A 20,439-nucleotide genomic window follows, 5' to 3' on the forward strand; every position below is an offset into this window, starting at 1 on the left:
GCGAAGGTGTTTAGAGTGGCTTGTATAGGTCTTCTTCTGAATGCGCACAGACAACATTGTCATCAGTATACTGGAGTTCTGTAACAGATGTTGTTGTAACCTCGGTTTTGGCTTCCAGTCTGCTGAAGTGAAATAGCTTGCCATCTGAGGAAGAGCACTTTGGTTTTCTCGATGTTCAATGACAAGCCGAGCTTCTCGTATGCTTCTGCAAAGGTGTTTAGAGTGGTCTTCTTCTGAATGTGCACAGACGACATTGTCATCAGCATACTGGAGTTCTATAACAGATGTTGTTGTAACCTCGGTTTTGGCTTTCAGTTTGCTGAAGTGAAATAGCTTGCCGTCTGTCCGATAGATGATTTCCACTCCGGCGGGAAGCTTCCCATCAACAAGATAAAGTACCATAGCAACGAAGACGGAGAATAAAATTGGGGCAACAACACATCCCTGTTTGACACCTGATTCCACCTTAAATGGGTCACTTTGGAAGCCATTGCTGTCCAAGACTGTTGCCACCAAATTAGCTTTACTTCCTCTTTTGTTTTGACCCATATTTCTGTACACATAATTCACTATTAAATGATTTCAAGAGAGAGAATGCAATATTCCTGCTTCTTGGCAGGGGGTTGGACTGGATGGCCCATGAGGTCTCTTTCAACTCTTTGATTCTATGATTCTATAAGAGAGAGAGAGAAGAGGGAGACAAGAACAGCAATATGATAGCAAAGAAAACCTCGCCTCAGGAAGAGAACAAGCAAATGAGAGCCCGGAACGCTTCTGCGCGGGGAGCGGTTTCCGGGGGGACTTGCCGGAAGTGGCGCACAGCCGCTGCCTTGAACGCGCGTACAACGCTACTGCTTGTTCCAAACGAGGAGGCACCTGGACCTGGAGCCACTTCCTCTGTCCGCGCGCTCTGCTGGGGTTCTGCAGGTGAGGAAAGGCCTAAGCCATTCGGCTGCAGTCTTCTAAGCAGAGAGAAGGCGGGAGAGGCTGCATTGAGGCATTTGGTGAAGAGGTGGGCGAAAGGTTTGGGATGGGAGTGTCTCTGCACCAGGCCTGGGCCAACTTCGGCCCTCCAGGGGTTTTGGACTTCAACTCCCACAATTCCTAACAGCCGGTAGGCTGTTAGGAATTGTGGAAGTTGAAGTCCAAAACCCCTGGAGGGCCCAAGTTGGCCCAGGCCTGTTATGTTTTGCTATCCTGTGTTCCCTGGTGGGGATTTTCCAACATATATTTATCCAGAGCACTCAGATGCTCATAGATAGGCAATGCCCATAATATAGGTATGTATATAAAGTCAGAAATGCTGCAGTAGCAAAAGCAAAGTATTTTTATAATATGTAATGTTTAGTTTAAGAGGCTATGGTCTAAAACAGGCACGGACAAACTTCGGCCCCCCAGGTGTTTTGGACTTCAGCTCCCACAATTCCTCAGCCTTTTTTTTTTCGTGTCAGGAGCGACTTGAGAAACTGCAAGTCGCTTCTGGTGTGAGAGAATTGGCCATCTGCAAGGATGTTGCCCAGGGGACACCCGGATGGTTTTTAAAAAATGTTTTACCATCCAGATGGTTTTTAAAAAATGTTTTACCATCCTTATGGGAGGCTTCTCTCATGTCCCTGCATGGGAAGCTGGAGCTGACAGAGGGAACTCATCCACACTCTCCTCCGAATTCAAACTTCCGACCTGTTGGTCTTCAGTCCTGCCGCTTCTGGTGTGAGAGAATTGGCCATCCGCAAGGATGTTGCCCAGGGGACACCCAGATGGTTTTTTAAAAAAATGTTTTACCATCCTTGTGGGAGCTGAAGTTCTCTCATGTTCCTGCATGGGGAGTTGGAGCTGACAGAGGGAGCTCATCCGCATTCTCCTCCAAATTCAAACCTCCGACCTGTTGGTATTCAGTCCTGCCGCTTCTGGTGTGAGAGAATTGGCCATCTGCAAGGACGCTGCCCAGGTGATGCCCAGATGGTTTTTAAAAAATGTTTTACCATCCTTGTGGGAGGCTTCTCTCATGTCCCTGCATCGGGAGCTAGAGTTGACAGAGGGAGCTCATCCGCACTCTCCCCCAAATTCAAACCTCCAACCTGTTGGTCTTCAGTCTTGCCACTTCTGGTGTGAGAGAATTGGCCATCTGCAAGGATGTTGCCCAGGGGGACACCCAGATGGTTTTTTAAAAAAATGTTTTACCATCCTTGTGGGAGGCTTCTCTCATGTCCCTGGATGGCGAGCTGGAGCTGACAGAGGGAGCTCATCAGCGCTCTCCCCCGAATTCAAACCTCCTACATACAATAAGTTCCAAAACTATTTTTTCCCAAGTTCTGCGCAGAAGTGCCCTAACTTTACTGTGAACAACTAGGGACAGATATGTTTAGCTACACTTAGAAATATGGACTATTGAATCTAAGTTTGATTTACCAAGATGATTATGATGTTCTTGAAATGCAATGGTTATGGTAACTTTGTGGCAGCCTGGACTTTGAAGCAAATATCTAGGCCCACCCAAATTAGAATGAACACAGCCATCCTCAAACACAATGCCAGTTTAATCATAGTTTGACATAAGTCTTATAAGACTATTTGAACAAAGCAGTATAGTGCACATTACCAGCCAAAGGGAGGACCTCTAGTATTTCTTTAATACTGTTAAATCCCCACAAACATTATCAGTGCTCACCACTATTGGAATACCTTTGAGGATGGGTTGAGAAAGGATGGCAGAGTCCCCATTTAGAGGAGCTGGCGATTCACACCAGTAGCACTTCAAAGGAAGCTTTCTTCAGTCCTTCTGGCACAAGGATTTAACCCATTGTGCCACCAAGGGATCCTTCTCACAGCCAGTAGGCTGTTAGGAATTGTGGGAGTTGAAGTACAAAACACACGGAGGGCCAAAATTTGCCCATGTCTGATCTGAATCCAGTTTTGTTCCCAATACCATTGATTAAAGGCTTCTGAATCAAAATCTAACAATCGGATTTAAGCATAAGCACTATTGAGGTTGTGTAAAGAATATTTTACTTATCTCTCCTACTTTATAGCATTTGCAACTCAACATTGATAATTAATATATTATGTATTAATATTTAATAATAAATAGTTTTCTGGGGTAAATTACTCAAATTATACATATGTCCAAGATATAGACTGTTCTATGGATTTGTAAATTAATATGTTTTTTAATAATAATAATATATTTCTACCTCACCACCATCTCCCTGAAGGGACTCGGGATGGCTCACAAAAGTACTGTGAGTACTGCATATAAAATGAACAATACATAAGTTTAGAAAACACCACATCATTCTATAAACAACAAACACACATAAGACCTCATCTAGTAAAATTGTAAGAATTCATAAAATGCAGTTTTAATGTTCAGATTTACACTATTATTTAAAAACAGTATTCTATCAACAATTTACCATATTTGTTAATTATTAAGATAGAGAGTAGGAGAAAAAAATCAGCAATTGACTAGAAGCAGTAGCAAAAAAAGTTATTTTTAAACAGAGCAGAACAATACACCAGCTGTGTACAAAGCAAATATGAACCTTAATCAAAATACCTTGCCCATGATTTAGAACTGTATGACAATTTGTTTCCCCTTTTTTGAAGTGCATGGTGTTTGTACACTTCATAAAGTACTCATTGGGTCAGAATCATGTACAGTCTGTATAGAACAATACTGTCATAACAGTGTTCTACAAAACTTTCTTGCTTGAATTCCTCAGTTAATAAACATGTCACAGAAAAATGCTTGTATTCAAAATTATTGAAGTTTGGTTAATTAGTATTGCCGCTGATTTACATCTCAAAGATGCCAACATTCCCAGCTCATTCAATTAGCTAGACTTTTAAGTAATCCTTACCATTAATTGACAGATGTTAAAGCAACACTGATTACATCCTCAAACAGAGATAGATGACCATGTTTGCTGTTATAATTTGTTATGAGTTATGTGCAAGACCATATCAGTGTTACTAATTTTTGTTGGTGCTGCCTTACTTGATAGTATTGTGTGTACTGTACTGTCTTCATCAAGGTATGTAAGATCCTAATTGCCAGATATTTCAAATGTCTTCAGCAGACCAACAATAACGTGAACTGTGATTTGTTTGTGGCATCAGTACAGGTGTATAGCAGTGTTAAAGTGATTAACCCTTCATACTGGATTATTTTTGTCTCATTAATTTTTGGCAGTCAAAAGTATGCTTTGTTCCTTGTGATATAGTTCTGCCTTACAGTGCAGCTTGTCTCCATCTAATATGTTTTCATCTTCATCCTGTTGACCACATGCATGAAGTAACAGTGTCTATCTGCCGATGACTGCACACATGTGTCTATATCACCTCTGGAGCTTTACTCAATATCTGTCAGTATCATTTCTGTCATTATAACTGTTTCTGTGTCCATATATTTGTGTCCCTGCAACCCTTTTAGAAACTCCAGTTCCAGATACTCTAGTATTATAATAAGGTATTAGGGATAATGCACAAAGGATCCCATTGCAAAGAAATAGTGCACTAATGGTTCTAATGTCCATAGCCATGAAAACTATTTTCAGGCATATACACATATAAAAATAAGTCCCCAGATCTCTTTGAAGAATACAAGTTTTTATTTATAGTAGTTAAAGATATTCTTGGGATTGTGCAAGGCCAAAATGTTTTATGTATTGTGTGACTATTGTTTTATAGTTTTATAATTTTAATAGTTTTGATATGTGTTGTTTTATACATGTAAGGCATTGAATTTTGCCATTGATTATGTTGTGAACTCTTTTGAGTCCCCCTAGGGGTGAGAGATGTGGTATATAAGTGAAATAACTGAATAAATAAAATATGAGGGGTGTTTTGTTTTTTGTTTTTGTTTAAAATTACCTTACTTGGTCAGATTCCAAAAGCAATTTATTAATACAAGTTAAAGTTCTTTTGAACACAATGTTGGTTGAGTTCTTAGCTGCCTACTATTAGGGATTCAGGACCACAACGTTGTTTGGTCACCTGTTCCTATTCTTTTCACCTTTGGTTTGTTCATTCTCCACCCTTCTCCAATATTAACTATTCTGTAGTATCTCTCACACGTTTGCTAACCAGGATACTAATTTTTAAAACAAAGGTTGAAAACAAAGTTTGAAAAAAATCCAAGTTTTTATCAGAATTAGAAGTATTACTGCTGCTCACTTAATGCTGCATTGTGATTAATACTGAAGGGGCAAATACATAAAATGTTGTAGTGTCATCTAGTTAGGAGTTCAGGTAGTGCTGCTTCTCTATACATAATGCATTTACTCAGTGGCCCATACACCACAGATAAAGTTTTCTGTCCAACATATATGACCCAGTATATTGGCAGTGCAGCCTACCTATTATGTTTAAAACTTGCAACCATATTGTCTTGTGTGTTTGAGCCAGAGCTGCTATGGAACATTTATATTTTCTCTCCACCCTTGCTTTTGGATATATGGCGTAATTCCTGTATGTGAGAGAGCAGCAGTTCTTTCTAACACCCATTGAGGTTGTTTATCCGTTTGACTAAAACAAACCATAGTTTGTTGCTTTACATCTTTGTGGTGACATGAGTGTTCTCATGCATTTCCTATTTCTTACAAATAGGAATTATCTCCTCCTGTTTCACTGAAAATGTCCCCCTTATTTCTATGTTTTCAAGAGTTGCTGTTGGAAAAAAAATGTATTTAACCTTTTCTATTCATTTCTTATTTTTCAGAGTGTGTGAAAAAAATCCTTAAGCCTATTGAAAATGTTTCAAGTGACAAAATTTAGCCAGTGCCTCTGAATGATGGAGAACCAGAAGATTGGAAATGGTTTGCAAGTGACTGATATAGGGACATCTGCACTCCACATGGTGGGGTATTTGGGGAAAGTCAGTTCAGTTCTCTTTCACATTGTGCAAAGTTCCTTTTTTTTCTCCTCAATTTTGAGAGAGTCTTTACATTTCCATTGGTCAGATTTTGTTATATTACAAAATTACTGCATCAATAATATTTTCGTAAAATGATTTTCCACGGAAATCTCACTGAAATGGCGAAAGATTTACAATTTCTAAATATTTTTAGCCGTTACAAACATATTTATGAAAACTTTTCATCGTGAGTTGGTTATCTTTTAGAATCCAGAATGATTATAAAGTTTGTTTTGTTTATTTAAATAGAATGCATGTTCAATCAGTATAAAAGTCCTATGATGTATTGCTGTGTTTCTTTGTGGTCAGATTTAACACTTGTCTCATATGAATAACTTATCTGGTATGATCATTGTTTTGCCATGTTTTAATATTTAACCTTTCAGGCATAACATCATTATTGCTTGTTTTCCATCATCCTAGGACTGTAGTCCTGAAGCAAGTCCAGATGAGTGCTGTCCAGTTTGCAGGAAGAAAGGCCTGATACAGTCTTTAAGAACATATCGTATCAATTTTAAGGAATCTATTTTCCTATGTGAAAATCCACAGGTACCTTTGCCATTTCTTGGGGTGCTGTGTTGGGATTTGTTCAGTATCCACACTCAGCCATTTTTTTATCTGACCACTTCTGATAAATTGCCAAATGCTTGCCATAACATTTTGTAACTGATGAGTTCTTTGGCATACAAAATAGTTGTCAGAAAGCCATTTTCTATTAAAACACAATAATAATATATCTAAATGTGCAAACTGTTGGGGACAACTGGATGTTACATAGGGAAGAAGACTTAGGAAGCAATGTAACTGAGAGTTGGGTTACAATTCTGGAGAACATGATCTTGAATCCACACTTGGGCATAAAACTTACTGAGTGAGTTGCTGTGAGTTTTCTGAGCTGTATGGCTATGTTCCAGAAGCATGCTCTCCTGCCGTTTCAACCACATCTATGGCAGGCATTCTCAGAGGTTGGGAGGAAACTAGGCAAGTGAGGTTTATATATCTGTGGAATGTCCAGGGTGGGAGAAAGAACTCTTGTCTGCTTGAAGCAAGTGTTAGCTAACATCTCCCAACAAAGAATTTCATCCAGGCAGCAACCAGCCAGGCTTTGAAGCTGCAAGGCCATTAAATGCTAATCAGGGTGGCCAGTTGCAACATTCACACTTGCCTCAAGCAGACTAGTTCTTTCTCCCACCCTGGACATTCCACAGATATATAAACACCACTTGCCTAGTTTCCAACAGACCCCACAACCTCTGAGGATGCCTGCCATAGATGTGGGCAAAACATCAGGAAAGAATGCTTCTGGAACATGGCCATACAGCCCGGAAAACTCACAAGAACCCATGAAAGCCTTTGACAACACTTACTGGGTGACTTTGTAAAGTCACATTTCTTAGTTTGAAGAAGGCAAACAGAAAAAAAAACTCTGAATAAGTCTTGTCAAGAAAACTATGTGAAAGATTCACTATAGAGTGTCTATTAATGGGAAACAACTTGAAGGTACAGAACAACAAAAATGTTGTGCAACTTGAAGGCACAAAATAATTTTGTTATCTACCTCAAGTCATTTCCATCTACTGTTGACCCTAAAGTGAATATTTCACAGGGTTTTCTTGGCAAGAGTCATTCAGAAGAGGTTTCATGGCTGACTGGGGTTTGAAGCCCTTTAAACATATCAGGATTCTATTATGTTTCAGTTGAATATGTATCTTCAATCATAATTTCCATTCTCTACTTCATTAAAAGAAATTAGAAATGTATCTGATTTTTTCAAATACTATATGTGGATCTGAAATTAGTTAAGTCTCTTAATCTCTCCCTCTTTTCCAGTGCATCTACCCTTTAGGATTTGAACCACTAAGCAACATTATTACTCCCATTGATCCAAAAGATTCTCAGTCTCAGGGAACCAACAGGAAAAGGAAGTTTTTTAGCACAAACCCTGTGACACCTTCTGTTGAACCACATTCAAAATGGACAAGGAGTGATAATTTGATAGACAATAAGCAAACATTGACTCCTAATCTTATTCCCAAGTGCAATGGCAGTCATCTGCTTAAGACCGACTTGGAGCAACCTGATTTTTCAGAAACCCATCAGCCAGACATTTGTAATGCTACTGAATCCATGGAGATGCAAATGGACTTGGAAATGTCAACTACAGAAAACTTACCTGGGATGTCCAGTGTGCAAACACAGTTTTTGTCGGTTCCTGAAAGCGGTTCATCACTGTCTCAGACTTTGCCTCAAGACAAACCATCTCTACCAGAACAATTGTGGCTTCAGTGGCGGAATGTGCATGCTCTCTGCTGGTTAGATTGTATTCTGTCAGCCCTTGTGCATTTAGAGACACTGAAAAAGATCCACAGTGAATCCAGCTCAGAAAGTACATCGGTAATCCATAGACTGTTCACAAAATATAACCAAGCAATTGCACTTGTGAATAATTGCCAAAGAGGTAAGCCATGTATAGGTTTTTCATTTTTGTTGTTAAAAATAATTTGAATAATCTTTATAGAATTCTAAGCCACTGACAATACAAATGATTCTATAATATTTAAGAAATTAAAATTATAGGGCTTCCATAGTCCTTTTTTCTAGAATCGTATGTATACATATACAGTATTGGATTCATATTATAAGATGACAGGCTTTCATGAACAATGTATTAATCAACTGTTTCGCGTAGGTGAAGCTATTTCAGAGGTTCCTTCAGAGGTTATGTCAAAAGCTGAATTGCATCTTAATGAAATCAGGAACATCATTTTTGGCCAGGTTCAGCCTCAACTTAAATGTAAATTGGGTAAGTATATGCTTAGAAAGTTAGAGGTTTCATGACATGCTGCATTCTGTATGCATATAACTTGTTCCCAATTATTGTTTTCCTTTCCTGTGAGCCCAGAGGAACTCATTTCTTAGAGTTATGTGTCAATATATTACTTTTGTGTCAATATATTACTTTTGCTGATCGTCTTCAGCTTGGTCTCCCATCAGCTAAAAAAAATCTTTTTTTCTCTGCCATTTTCTTCATATAACGTTCTGGTTCAATGATTAAGTGCCTTTGTATATCCTAGATGTTTTGTTACTATTTATTATGCTGGCATAAGAAGAAAACTGCAGAATCAGACAAAAGGTCCATCTAGTGTAACATTCTGCTTTCCACAGTGGCCAACCAGTTGCTTCTGGGAAGTCCCATTAGTTAGTACTGAGTACTGTAGTGCGTTTGAATTGTTTTTAATTACATTGTGAGCTTCTATTCCGATATTAGAAGAAAGATAGATTGTAAATAATGATAAAAAGATGATACCAAATAGTAGGAGAAGGCTGAGGAGAGGCAGTTTAAGGGCTGTGAGACTCAATGATGATTTATTTGGCTGAGCAAGAACAAACTTGTGGGCAGCTTTGCCTCTGTGTTGTTGAAGGCTTTCATGGCCAGAATCACTGGGTTGAGATCAGTTTTCCGTGCTGTATGGCCATGTTCCAGAAGCATTCTCTCCTGATGTTTCACCCACATCTATGGCAGGCATCTTCAGAGGTTGGGAGGGTTTTTTTGGAAACTAGGCAAGTGAGGTTTATATATCTGTGGAATAAAGAACAACACTCAAAAGCAGGAATTCCAGACTAGTAACAATCAGGGCCAGATAATCACCTCCCAACAAAAGGATTTCCTCCAGGCAGGAAGCAGCCAAGCTTTGAAGCTGCAAGGCTATTCAGTGCTAATTAAGGTGGCCAATTGCAGTATTCACACTTGCCTCAAACTGACAAGAGTTCTTTCTCCCACCCTGGATATATAAAGCCTACTTGCCTAGTTTCCAACAAACCTCACAACCTCTGAGGATGCCTTCCATAAATGTAGGTGAAATGTCAGGAGAGAATGCTTCTGGAACATGGCCATACAGCTCGGAAAACTCCCAGCCAGCCAGTATCTCATCTCTCTTTTGCTGGTTTGAGGAAAGCCATGGTTTGCAATTTTGACAGAGCTATTAAAGGTTTGCGAATATATCAACAATTCTCCTGCAGAAGAACACATTTGAACCTAGTTTGGAAAAGAGTTGTAGTCTATAGTTGGCTATTGGAATAAAATAGCAAATAAAGAAAATAGGGGGTTTTCTGTGTTCAAAGGAAGCAGGAGATGGCATTGGAAAACTTGAGGGCTAGTTCTCTTAGCACCAAATAATAGCTTCGCATCATATCTGCACCATCTGTAGACTTGTGGACAAAAGCTTTGTAGTTAAATGATTGTTTCTAAAAACCGTTTCTTGTTTATAATGAAAACACATGCTAATGAAAGAGTAACATAAATAATGCTTCAGTTAATTCTTTGTAGTTCCAGTAAACTTTGTAGTTCCAGTAAATTTGGATGAACAGCAGGAATTTGTTGAACATTGAGTAAACATGCATACTATTGTGCTGTCAGTTACTAAAAATGTTAATATGTATTTTAATTTATTAATGTAGGAAAAAATTAATGTATAATCTGAGAGTATCCTAATTTTTTATAGAGATTCAGATGAATACTTTGAAGGGCATATGAATTAGTGCAAGAACTTTCCTTTTCAAACCACTCTTCCACTAGATGGTTTTTATGCCAAATACACTTTTTACTGTAATCTGAATCTGGGTGTAAATACATGTGAGATTAAGAACTAGCCCTATGGCAGTATTTTTTGGAATCTTGAATAATCCTTTGATGAGCCACTAATTCTCAGCTATGTATGCATAAAAATGCTTATTTATCTATTTACTGCATTTATATACTGCTTTTCTCACCCTTGAGGGGACTCAACACGGTGCACAACAAATAATGTGCTTCATGATTTCTTGTATTGTAATAATAAATAGTCATGATTTCAGTTAATTTTTTTTCCATTTTGATTAAAAGGTGAGGAGGAAAGTCCAGTTTTTGCTTTTCCTCTACTTCTACGCAAAGACTCAAAAATAGAGAATTGCTTTCTCCATTCTTTTTCGTGGAATTTTGAATGCTTACAGTGTGGCCATCAAGTCTTTGACAGGTTGGTTTCTTTAGAATCTTAGAATTCATTATGAGATTATTTTGTTATGATAATAATTTTTTATTTTTGTTAAATAAATCAGTACGTTTATAATACAGCAGACATGTAATATCTAAAGAGCTTAAACTCCCCCCCCCCCAATTAATCTCATTGTATCTATTGTAAATTTCACCCTTTCTTCTATCAATCACTTCTGTTCTCCCCTCCTCCTAGCCACTTCTTTTTATATTCTTTGTCCAAAATTTCATTTCCTCTTGTGGAGGTAATTTTCCATACTTCTTTTTAAATCCTCTTTCAATAAATTTTCCCCAGGCTTCATCAAAATAATTTTTCCATATTCCTCTTTTAACTTACATGTTAACTTATTGTTTACTAGCCATCCCCTGCCATGCGTTGCTGTGGCCCAATCTGTGTAGATGTGTTTTGTGTGTATATATATGTGATTTTGCACATGTGTTGTAATGTATTTTTTCTTTTTTGGCTTTTTAAGTCCCTTTGGTTGTGTTTTTCAGTGTTTTTATGAGTGATGGTCACTCGCTGGCCTGATAAAGTGTATTGTATCCAAATTTGGTGTCAATTCACCCAGTGATTTTTGAATTGTGTTAATCTCACAAGCAAACATTATTTTTATTTATATAGATTGCCAATTTCCATAATTCCTTATACCACTCTTCAATTTGTATATTTATTTCCCTTTTTCAGTTCCTTGCTATAAGCAGTCTTGCTACTATTAATAGGTTGGATATTGTGTCTTTTTCTTCTTCTTTTTAACTGTTTGTTAATATACAATAATAACAAAGCAATGCTAGGACTTCTTTCCATTTTTATGTTCATAAGCTTGCCATAGATGCAGGCGAAACATCAGGAGAGAATGCCTCTAGAACATGGCCATATAGCCCGAAAAAACCTACAACAACCCATTCATGAATCTGCTCGTAAACTACCCACTTTGTCAGTTCCTAACACAAGGTTTTCCAGAATTGCATGAAAGTTTGAGTTAACCTCATTTTAATCTTTGCAAGGATTTTAGAATGAACTTGCCACTGGCTTCATCCTTTAGCCTTAACTTAATGGAACCCAAGCCTGTATACAGGCCATTTATTTGAATTGCTATTCCAGCTGTCTTCAATTGGTTCTAATCTGCTTTGCTGTAGGTTTGCAAACACTGTGCATCAGTTCCTATTTTTGTGTTTCAGGTGTAAGACAACGTTGGCAACCTTTACAAATATAATTCCAGAATGGCACCCCTTAAATGCTGTTCATATTGCTCCTTGTAATAACTGTAATCACAAATCTCAAAAAAGAAAAATGGTTTTGGAAAAGTAAGTATACGTCATTAATGCAATAGTGTAATTGTGTTTAAAAGAGGGAGGGAAATACTGAGTTGCAGTGAAGTACATCTTGTAGTGCTGAGTGTTTGAACTTGGTATCACTTTGCAAAGGAGTCTTGTAGCACCTTTGAGATACAGAGAAAGAAGTTAGTGGCATGGGTTTTCACATTCTAACTGTACATATAAAGTGAAAAATTGTGTTTTTTGGCAGTGTCCCCTCGGTACTTATGATGCATTTCGTCGAAGGTTTGCCACATAATAACTTAACAGCCTACTCATTTCAATTTCAAAATGATTTCTACCAAGTAAAAGCTGTTCTTCAATACCAGAAGTCAGAAAAACACTTCATAACGTGGGTCTTGAATTCTGATGGTAAGTACATTGAATTTTGTTATATTTTTATTCTTTTAAAAGTAGTATTCTGCCTGTACTTGCTAGTAGCTCTTATTTTTTTCTTCTTCCCAGAAATAAGAGACCAATTAGGATTAAATCAATCCTTCGTCCCAATAGCTAAATCATTCTGTGACTGCTGTGGTCACAAGATAGAGATTTCAAGAGGCATGGAAGCACACCAAAGTTTGTAGCAGTACAATAAGAGGGATCGGATGGAGAACTAGGCATCCTCATTAGGCACAGAGTTGAATGTAGAGTGAGAAGAAGGAGTGAGATTGAGTATCCTGAAAGGAGATTTAGCTGGTAGGAACCCTGTAATGCAGCGTTTCTCAACCTGGGGGTTGGGACCGGGGGGGGGGGTTATGAGGGGGTTCCAGAGGGGTTGCCAAAGACAATTGGAAAAAATATGTTTCTGATGGTCTTAGGAACATCTTTGGCAGAGAAGACTGAAGTTCTGTCCTTCTCTTCCTTTTTGGAAGCAAATGGCAAATCCTCCCCACAAAAGCTGTGTTCTCTGTGTTTGGCCGGCCTCTCAGCCAAAGGAAGGGCTGTTTCTGAGACTCCAAGTGGAGTGGGGAGAGCAGGCATGCTCGGCGCATGGCAGCGTGATGCATATGTGTGGGGTGAGGGAGAGTGTGTGAGGTGGAGGGAGGATCATGCCAGCAAGTCCCTTCAAGGCATGGAGGTTCTGTGTGGGAAGTTTGACCCAATTCTATTGTTGGTGGGGTTCAGAATGCTCTTTGATTGCAGGTGAACTATAAATCCCAGCAACTACAACTGTGTGCTTTTTTCTTGTTTGACTGGGGAGGGGATAGTACAGCTTGTGCTGAGGCCCCTCAAGCTCTCAATTAACCCCTCTGGGTTTTTTTAAAATAACAATTATTATTCCAGCATGTGTTTCTGTCTTGAAAAACAGGTAAACATTATGGTTTGACTTTCTCTAGCCCCTAATGTTTTTCCAGTTGGATTTTCAGCTGAAAATAATGACTGAAATGATGTGATAGCAGAATATCCTGCTAGCTCATGCAGAGATGTGGGAATAAAAAATGGTCCCTGTCATACTTGAGGTTCTTAGTGGGCCATAGGTGGATATTTCTGGGAAAACAGGATGAACAAAAAATAAGTTCTTCATTTTTATGAATATGATTATAAAGCTAGAAAGCTTGTAAATGCTGAAGCGTTCTACAAAAATGAATAGAATAATAATCACTCCTGGCTAAAGACGTGGATGTGGGACCAAGCATTCAGTTAGTAACCCACTAGAGAATTATGGACAAGTCCAATGACAATTTGGAATGGCAATGGATTATGATTTTGGATAATGTGATTTTAATAACTGTTTTAAGGGTTGATATGTTTTAATTATTGTTTTGATATACTGTTTATACTCAAGTAGAAGCCTAGTTTTTCAGCCCTTTTTTAGGCTGAAAAAGTCCCCCTCAGCTTATACTTGAGTCAAAGTTGTTTATTATTTTACTCTATTATTATTATTATTATTACTACATTTATTATTTTACTCTATTTATTATTATTATCATTATTACATTTATCATTTTACTCTATTATTGTTACTACATTTATTATTTCACTCTATTATTACTGTTATTATTACATTTGTTATTTTACTCTTTAATATTATTGGAAGGATACATAAGCACATTTACATTGAAGAAGGTTAGAATAATGGTTTAATCAGAGTTGGGCAGTCTTATCTTAAAAATTGTAGTTTTATGTACATGTTCAAAAACATTTAACTTATTGATGCCTCAATTAATGTAATTGTATTGGTATCTATTTTTATTTTGAATTTAACCTCCAGCTGCTGCATTTCCCACCCTTGGGTTATACGCAAGTAAAATTAAGTGTCTCTGGTTATATTCGAGTCGGCTTATACTCGAGTATATACGGTCTATGTTTATTTTATGCTTTGAATGCAATTTTCCTGCTTCTTGGCAGGGGGTTGGACTGAATTTATTTATTTATTATTTACTATGCTTCTATACCACCATTCTCAGCCCAAGGGCGACTCGCGGCGGTTTACAAAATGGCACAATTCGATGCCCACAACAGTACAAAAATAATTTAAACATTAAAAACATTTAACACAGGTAAAAATTCATTACAATTAACATCAGTGAATGGCCCACAAGGTCTCTTACAACTCTATGATTCTATGATTATAAATGTATGTTTACATGGCATCGAATCGTTGCCTAAATATGTTATCTACCTTGAATCCCCTGTGGGGTTGAGAAAGGCGGTGTATAAATAGGGAAAATAAGTAAAATAAATAAGTCTCTATAGAGCTGTTGATAATGAACTACACATTATAAAATTCTGAACTTTTCCTGTCTTTTCAGAAACATGGCTTGAATGTGATGACTTAAAGGGTTCGTACTGTAGAAGACACAAAAGCTTTACAGTTCCTCCAGGGGAGATTCACATTGTCATCTGGGAGAGATTGGCACCACAAAGGAGCAGTGATAGAGATCTGCAGTTGCAAAGTCAACAATCCACGAGTATTCCCCTTTTAAAGGGAGACCCAAAATCACCAGTGAAAAATCTGAACAAGCATCTTGAAAATCATTCTTTCATTAGTGATTGTGAGGATAGTCTGGATGCAAATATAAATAAGATGCAAACCTTAGATGGCAATAACCAAAGCAATTTTCTTTGGGGTTTTGAGAATCTGACTGACAATGATGTTATAACATTGAATCTTATAAGTGTCCCACTTGACTCAGAAGGCAAACCACTAGAAGAGAGACATATAGTGCAAAATAACCTGTTAGCCAATGCAGGAACACCACAGCTGCAAGATGTAGGTCAGATTAATACGCTTCCACTTACTTCTGAAGAAAACATTTCTCATAATGAGAGCATTCTGTCTGAACACAGGACTGTTCCCTTGCATCAAGAACAGCCAGGCAATGCAAGTAACCTATTTATTATGCCAACAGTTCTTCTAAGCACTGGCAGTAACTTACAAGCATTAGCAGTTCAGGAGGCAAAACCTGAAGCCAGCCTAGTTCCTGTTAAAGATAGCAGCTTGGCGAATGCCAAAAACGAAGCCAGTAAAACAAAATCCAAGAAAACTTGCCAGAGAGCACCTAATACGTTGGAGAACAAAAGAGAAATCACAGGAGATTGTCATGTTCCTGCTTCAAGTAATTCCTCTCAGTCACAACCTAAGAATGGAATGAAATCAGTCAGTTGGGTGAAGACTTTGCTTGGAAAATCTCCTTCTGTGCCTAAAAGTGCTTCAGCTTTTATAAACGAGGAAAAGCCCTCTCAAAAAGAAACTCCTTTATCTGGTAGGCATGCCCTTCACTTCCATGGCTTTGAAGCAAAGTCTTCAAGAAAACTAATCAGGAAGGATTCCCCACCTAAGAATCTGCTCCCACCTTCCACCACTTCTCTTTCCCATCCCACTATTAAAAAGCATGCTGCTGTTGCAAGTGAACGAACTGTAACTAACAAACCAGGCTCTTGGGTGACTTTGAATAAGCAAATTCAGCCAAATCTAAATAACAATGAAAATAAAAACTCTCCATCTCTCGAAAATGGCAAGTCAGGTGTTGATCAGACACAACAACTCCGCCTTGAACTTCTTCAGCAGCTTAAAGCTAAAAAGGCAAAACTGGCTTCTCTAGACAAACTAGCAAAAGCTCGAGTTAGAAAGAAAAGATCTTCCAAGAAAACAGAGAAGAACCAGTCACAACCTGGATCCCAGAAAGAAGGGGATTCCCTGCAGAGACTGTTAAGGGATCTGCAACACCAGATTGATGTTGAAGATAGTAAATCGATGAATTCTCCAACCACCACTGTGTCACAGTGCAGCAGTTCAAGTTACGATGACATTTTATCTGAGCTGCTGTCTCCAGCCACAACTATTGCGTCCTTGGAGCTTCCGCATGAAGAAGAATGTAGATACCTGGAAATGGGGGGCGGCAGTCCAACTTCTTCTATATTGAATGAGAACCCTAATGAGATTATAAGTCATGACCACAACTATTACAATCCAGAAAAGCAAAATGAAGGTGAGGATCACGCAGACTTGTTAGCAGTCAGGTCACCTCTGAAGAAACTTGACTTTGACAATCCCGAAAAACAAGATTTTCTGGATGATCTTTTCCCTGGTTCCATATTGAATTCAATAATGGCTGATGCTGAAGACTTGAATAATTTTGACGAAACACTATTAGCTTGGTAAATTGTGTTTTAACAATTGGACATGTTTTTATGAGTTGGCTTTGAAAGCAAACATTGACATTTTTGAGCAAATTTGCACATGGTTTAACGTTAATATGTGAAATAATAATAATAAATGTTATTTGTACCCCCACCATGATCTCTCCGAAGGGACTTGGAGTGGCTCACAAAGCACTTCGGAGTGTTGCATATACAATGAACAGTACATAAATCTAAAAATGAATAATAACATAAAGTTACAATCTCCCACAAATATAAAAGCACATAATAAAATATTAAAATTCATAAAACGCAGTTGTAACTGCAGATAAAACTGGTTGTTCTCAACAGTGAAACATTTTTATGGGTAAATGTTTCTTTCTTCATCTGTGAACACGTTTTTGTGAGTAAATGTATTTTTCTTGTGTGATGAATTGGGTCTTAGATGGGAGAGAGGGAAAGCTGAATTTTTATCCTGTTTCAAATATAATTGACAAAGTATGAAATTCTGAAATGCCAGAATTAAAAGACATTAAAGCCAATTATCATTTATCATTTCAATTATCAATTATCATTTCAAGATCACTTAAATCAAAGTACAGAATGTTGAACTGTAAAAAGATATAAGCTAGCACACATACAAAAGCTCAATTATTTCAGGTTGGTATGCTGTCAGAACTAACATATTTTGTACATTGGTCTAGCCAATAGGTTTTAAATGCATGCAGTTGAGAGCCAGCATAGTTTAGTGGTCAGGCATCAGACAAAGACTGGAAACCAGGTTGATTTTTCTCTCAGCTATGAAAACCTACTAGGAGGTCTTGGGGAAGTCACACAGTCTCAGCCCCAGAAAAAAAAACCCATGATAGGTTCACCTTAGAGTCACTATAAGTCAGAAATGAGTTGAGGAAGTGACATTCCAACTAAGATGGCTCTGATTTAAAAAAAATATTTTTATTAAATGCAAGGATGGCTCTGATGCAAACATGAAGGCAGTGCATTGTTGGCTAGAGAGGCAGGAAGGGAATGGGGTGAAGGGAACGCAAGGAGGGGTGCTAGTGAAAGGTGGACTGTCGAGGGAAAGAAGAATAAGAAGGGACCCTAATAGTAAGTTTGCAGCTGATATATTTGGCTGCTCCTTCTCTTTTGCCTCATGGGTTCATAAAAGGAGGCAGTTATAGTGCTCTGGTTTTCTCAGATCATTATGCCTGGTTGTTGCGTCCCTTCAAGCTGTTCCTTGACTTATGAGAAAGCTAAGGCAAACATCCAAGTTTTTCTTGAGATTCATTCAGCGGGTGTTTACCATAGTCTCTCTGAGGCTGAGAGTGTGGCTTGCTCAAGGTCACCTGGTTTATTACCATGGCTGAGCAGGGATTCGAACCCTGGTCTTCAGAGCTGTTGCCTGGTGCTCAAACCACTATCTTCCAAGGCAGGTTTCTTGCCTGGTCGAGCAGCAAATTCCTGTTATTACTGTAAGGCAGAGCAGGGCAGATTGTGGTGAGACTGGTGAAAGTGCTTTCTTTCCAGGGAAAGGAAAAGGATAGGACCATACACCAGTTTTTACTTCCTGTTTTATTATGAGACTTCTCACACCGTTGACACCACCCAGCCCCAATGATAACCAATGAGGAAAAAAAGTCCATGGATAGTTTACATGATATCACAGACAAGCAAAAATAATCCTCTCATAATCCTGTATTTGCTGCCCCATTCAGAGGTCTTTTAAAATTGTCGAGTAAGTCTTCTGTCAGAACTGTTTGCAATTATAATCCAGATTACTGATAATGCTCTGATATTTGTAGATGTAATATACTGTGATTATTTTATTACATTCTGTTGCCTACAAAGTTTGCACTTGAAAAGTACAATAAAATTCTTAAAAGGAAATCTAAAAGTTTATGATTTTTTGGGGGGCCCAAGGTTGGACAAGCCTGCTCTACAGTGAGCACAAAATAGGCACACATATAGATAATCACACCTTTGTGTGCCACTAACTGGATACCAGCCATTGTGAGTTCACACCTTAATTCTGCATCTTTTTGGTTTGCTGTCTTTTTCATGCTTCAGAGGGCGTAGAGTGGGAGTAAGATTCCCAAAAAACACTATCAAATGTGAGCTATCTGTAGTTTTGAGATCACGTTCAGCAATAACCCTACATTTGGGGCCTGGCTAAACTACGGTGCTGCAGAAAAATCCTGCCAATCGGAAGGTCAGCAGTTTGATCCCGGGCAGGGTGAACACCTACTATTAGCCCTAGCTCACCTGTCTACCTAGCAGGTTGAAAGGAATGCAAGTAGATAAAATAGGTACTGCTTTAAAGCAGGGAGGTAATAAAGGCACCCTTAAAAAGAACATTGATTGGAGGAAAGCTCCTCAGCATGGAAGATAGAACAACAGCACCTCTTGTGGTTGGAGTCGAGCACATCCTCCAAGATGCCAGAAATAAGATGGGAAAATTGCCTTTACCTCTGTTGTCTGTCCTTGTTAATTGTATAATTGGCATTGAATGTTTGCTGAATGTGTGTTCTGTAAGCCACTCTGAGTCCCCTTCAGGTTGAGAAGGGCAGGGTATAAATACTGTAAATAAATAACAATACATTTCAGTGATGTAGTTTAGAACAATTATCTTTAAGCTATCTGATGCAGGATTTTCCCACTGATGGCTATAAACCAGTAGGATATACAGATACAGTATAATTTATTATTTATTTATTTATTTATTTATTTATTTATTATTTGCACTTGTTAACCGCCACTCTCAGCCCGAAGGCGACTCGTATAATTACCTGTTCCTTACCGTATAATTACCTGTTCCTTTCTGTACTGGGGACGGGCAATTAAGGGCATACAGACTGGCACCTCTCCTTGTTCCATCATTTTGAGTATCATGGGCTTAGATGTAGGCAGACTTCCCTTATTTGAAGAAAGATTTCAAGAAACAGCCATTTCAGCTGATATCAATTGTGTCACTACTGTGATTTGACCTTTAATGATTCACATAATTTGATAGCATGCTTGGACTGACTTCATGAAGTTGATGGAGAGTAAAATTCCTCTCCCTAATATTTGCCTCCCAGGATAGGCAAGTGATCTACCAACAGTGCCTCTGGCATGTCAGGATTGAATTTCACCCAGTCTTTTACTGTTCCCAAATACTGTTGCAGCACTTCTCCTGACTCAGGTGGCAAAGATAACCTGCTGTTAGCATACTGACAACACCTAATTCCCAAACCACCATGAACTCTGTAAATATCGCATAACATCAAACTACTGCAGAGTCCATCGAGACAAGTGCCATCAGACTGAAGCACCTGTATTTATATTCCCTGCTTGAATCAATCCACCAGGAAGGATAACAGCTGCTTTTTAAAAAAATCTCATTGCCGAAGAGATAAAGTGAGATACTGTATGAAAAGATGCCCTGGACCCGGTAATTCATCCTCTCTGTATTAGCTCTAAGAAGCCATGGAATGTAACAGGCCAGCCTGACATTTCCAAGCGCACCAGACAACAAGAATCGGAAAGTCATGGTACAAATAACAGACTACCTGATTCACTCATTTTTCAAAAAGTCGTTTAAGGTGGATAGAAGTCATTA

At 38.4% G+C, this 20,439-nt stretch overlaps 1 protein-coding gene across 3 annotated transcripts; it reads left to right on the forward strand.

The window, feature by feature from the left end:
- The first annotated feature begins 801 nt into the window (after positions 1 to 801).
- Positions 802 to 17,826, forward strand: USPL1 (ubiquitin specific peptidase like 1). Of its 3 annotated transcripts, none has more exons than XM_060770867.2 (9): positions 802 to 927; positions 5,720 to 5,875; positions 6,338 to 6,463; positions 7,745 to 8,372; positions 8,604 to 8,717; positions 10,797 to 10,926; positions 12,123 to 12,248; positions 12,469 to 12,629; positions 15,011 to 17,826. In XM_060770867.2, the coding sequence occupies exons 2-9, from the start codon at positions 5,789 to 5,791 to the stop codon at positions 16,861 to 16,863; spliced, it is 3,225 nt and encodes a 1,074-aa protein (XP_060626850.2). In that variant the 5' UTR covers positions 802 to 927; positions 5,720 to 5,788; the 3' UTR covers positions 16,864 to 17,826. The 3 variants fall into 3 exon arrangements, with proteins under 3 accessions (XP_060626850.2, XP_060626851.2, XP_067322693.1); XM_060770868.2 differs by having other exon boundaries at positions 5,720 to 5,857; XM_067466592.1 differs by lacking the exon at positions 5,720 to 5,875 and having other exon boundaries at positions 842 to 927.
- The last annotated feature ends 2,613 nt before the right edge of the window (positions 17,827 to 20,439 follow it).

Source organism: Anolis sagrei, chromosome 3 (assembly GCF_037176765.1).
Source record: "Anolis sagrei isolate rAnoSag1 chromosome 3, rAnoSag1.mat, whole genome shotgun sequence".
Lineage (NCBI taxonomy): Eukaryota > Metazoa > Chordata > Lepidosauria > Squamata > Dactyloidae > Anolis > Anolis sagrei.

Bases quoted from the DNA above. Each gene is read 5' to 3' on its own strand.
- USPL1 (XM_060770867.2), top strand. From the start codon at position 5,789: ATGATGGAGAACCAGAAGATTGGAAATGGTTTGCAAGTGACTGATATA. The intron at 8,718-10,796 runs GTAAGTATATGC...TTTGATTAAAAG, and splicing joins TCAACTTAAATGTAAATTGG to GTGAGGAGGAAAGTCCAGTT. The intron at 12,630-15,010 runs GTAAGTACATTG...CTGTCTTTTCAG, and splicing joins GTGGGTCTTGAATTCTGATG to AAACATGGCTTGAATGTGAT.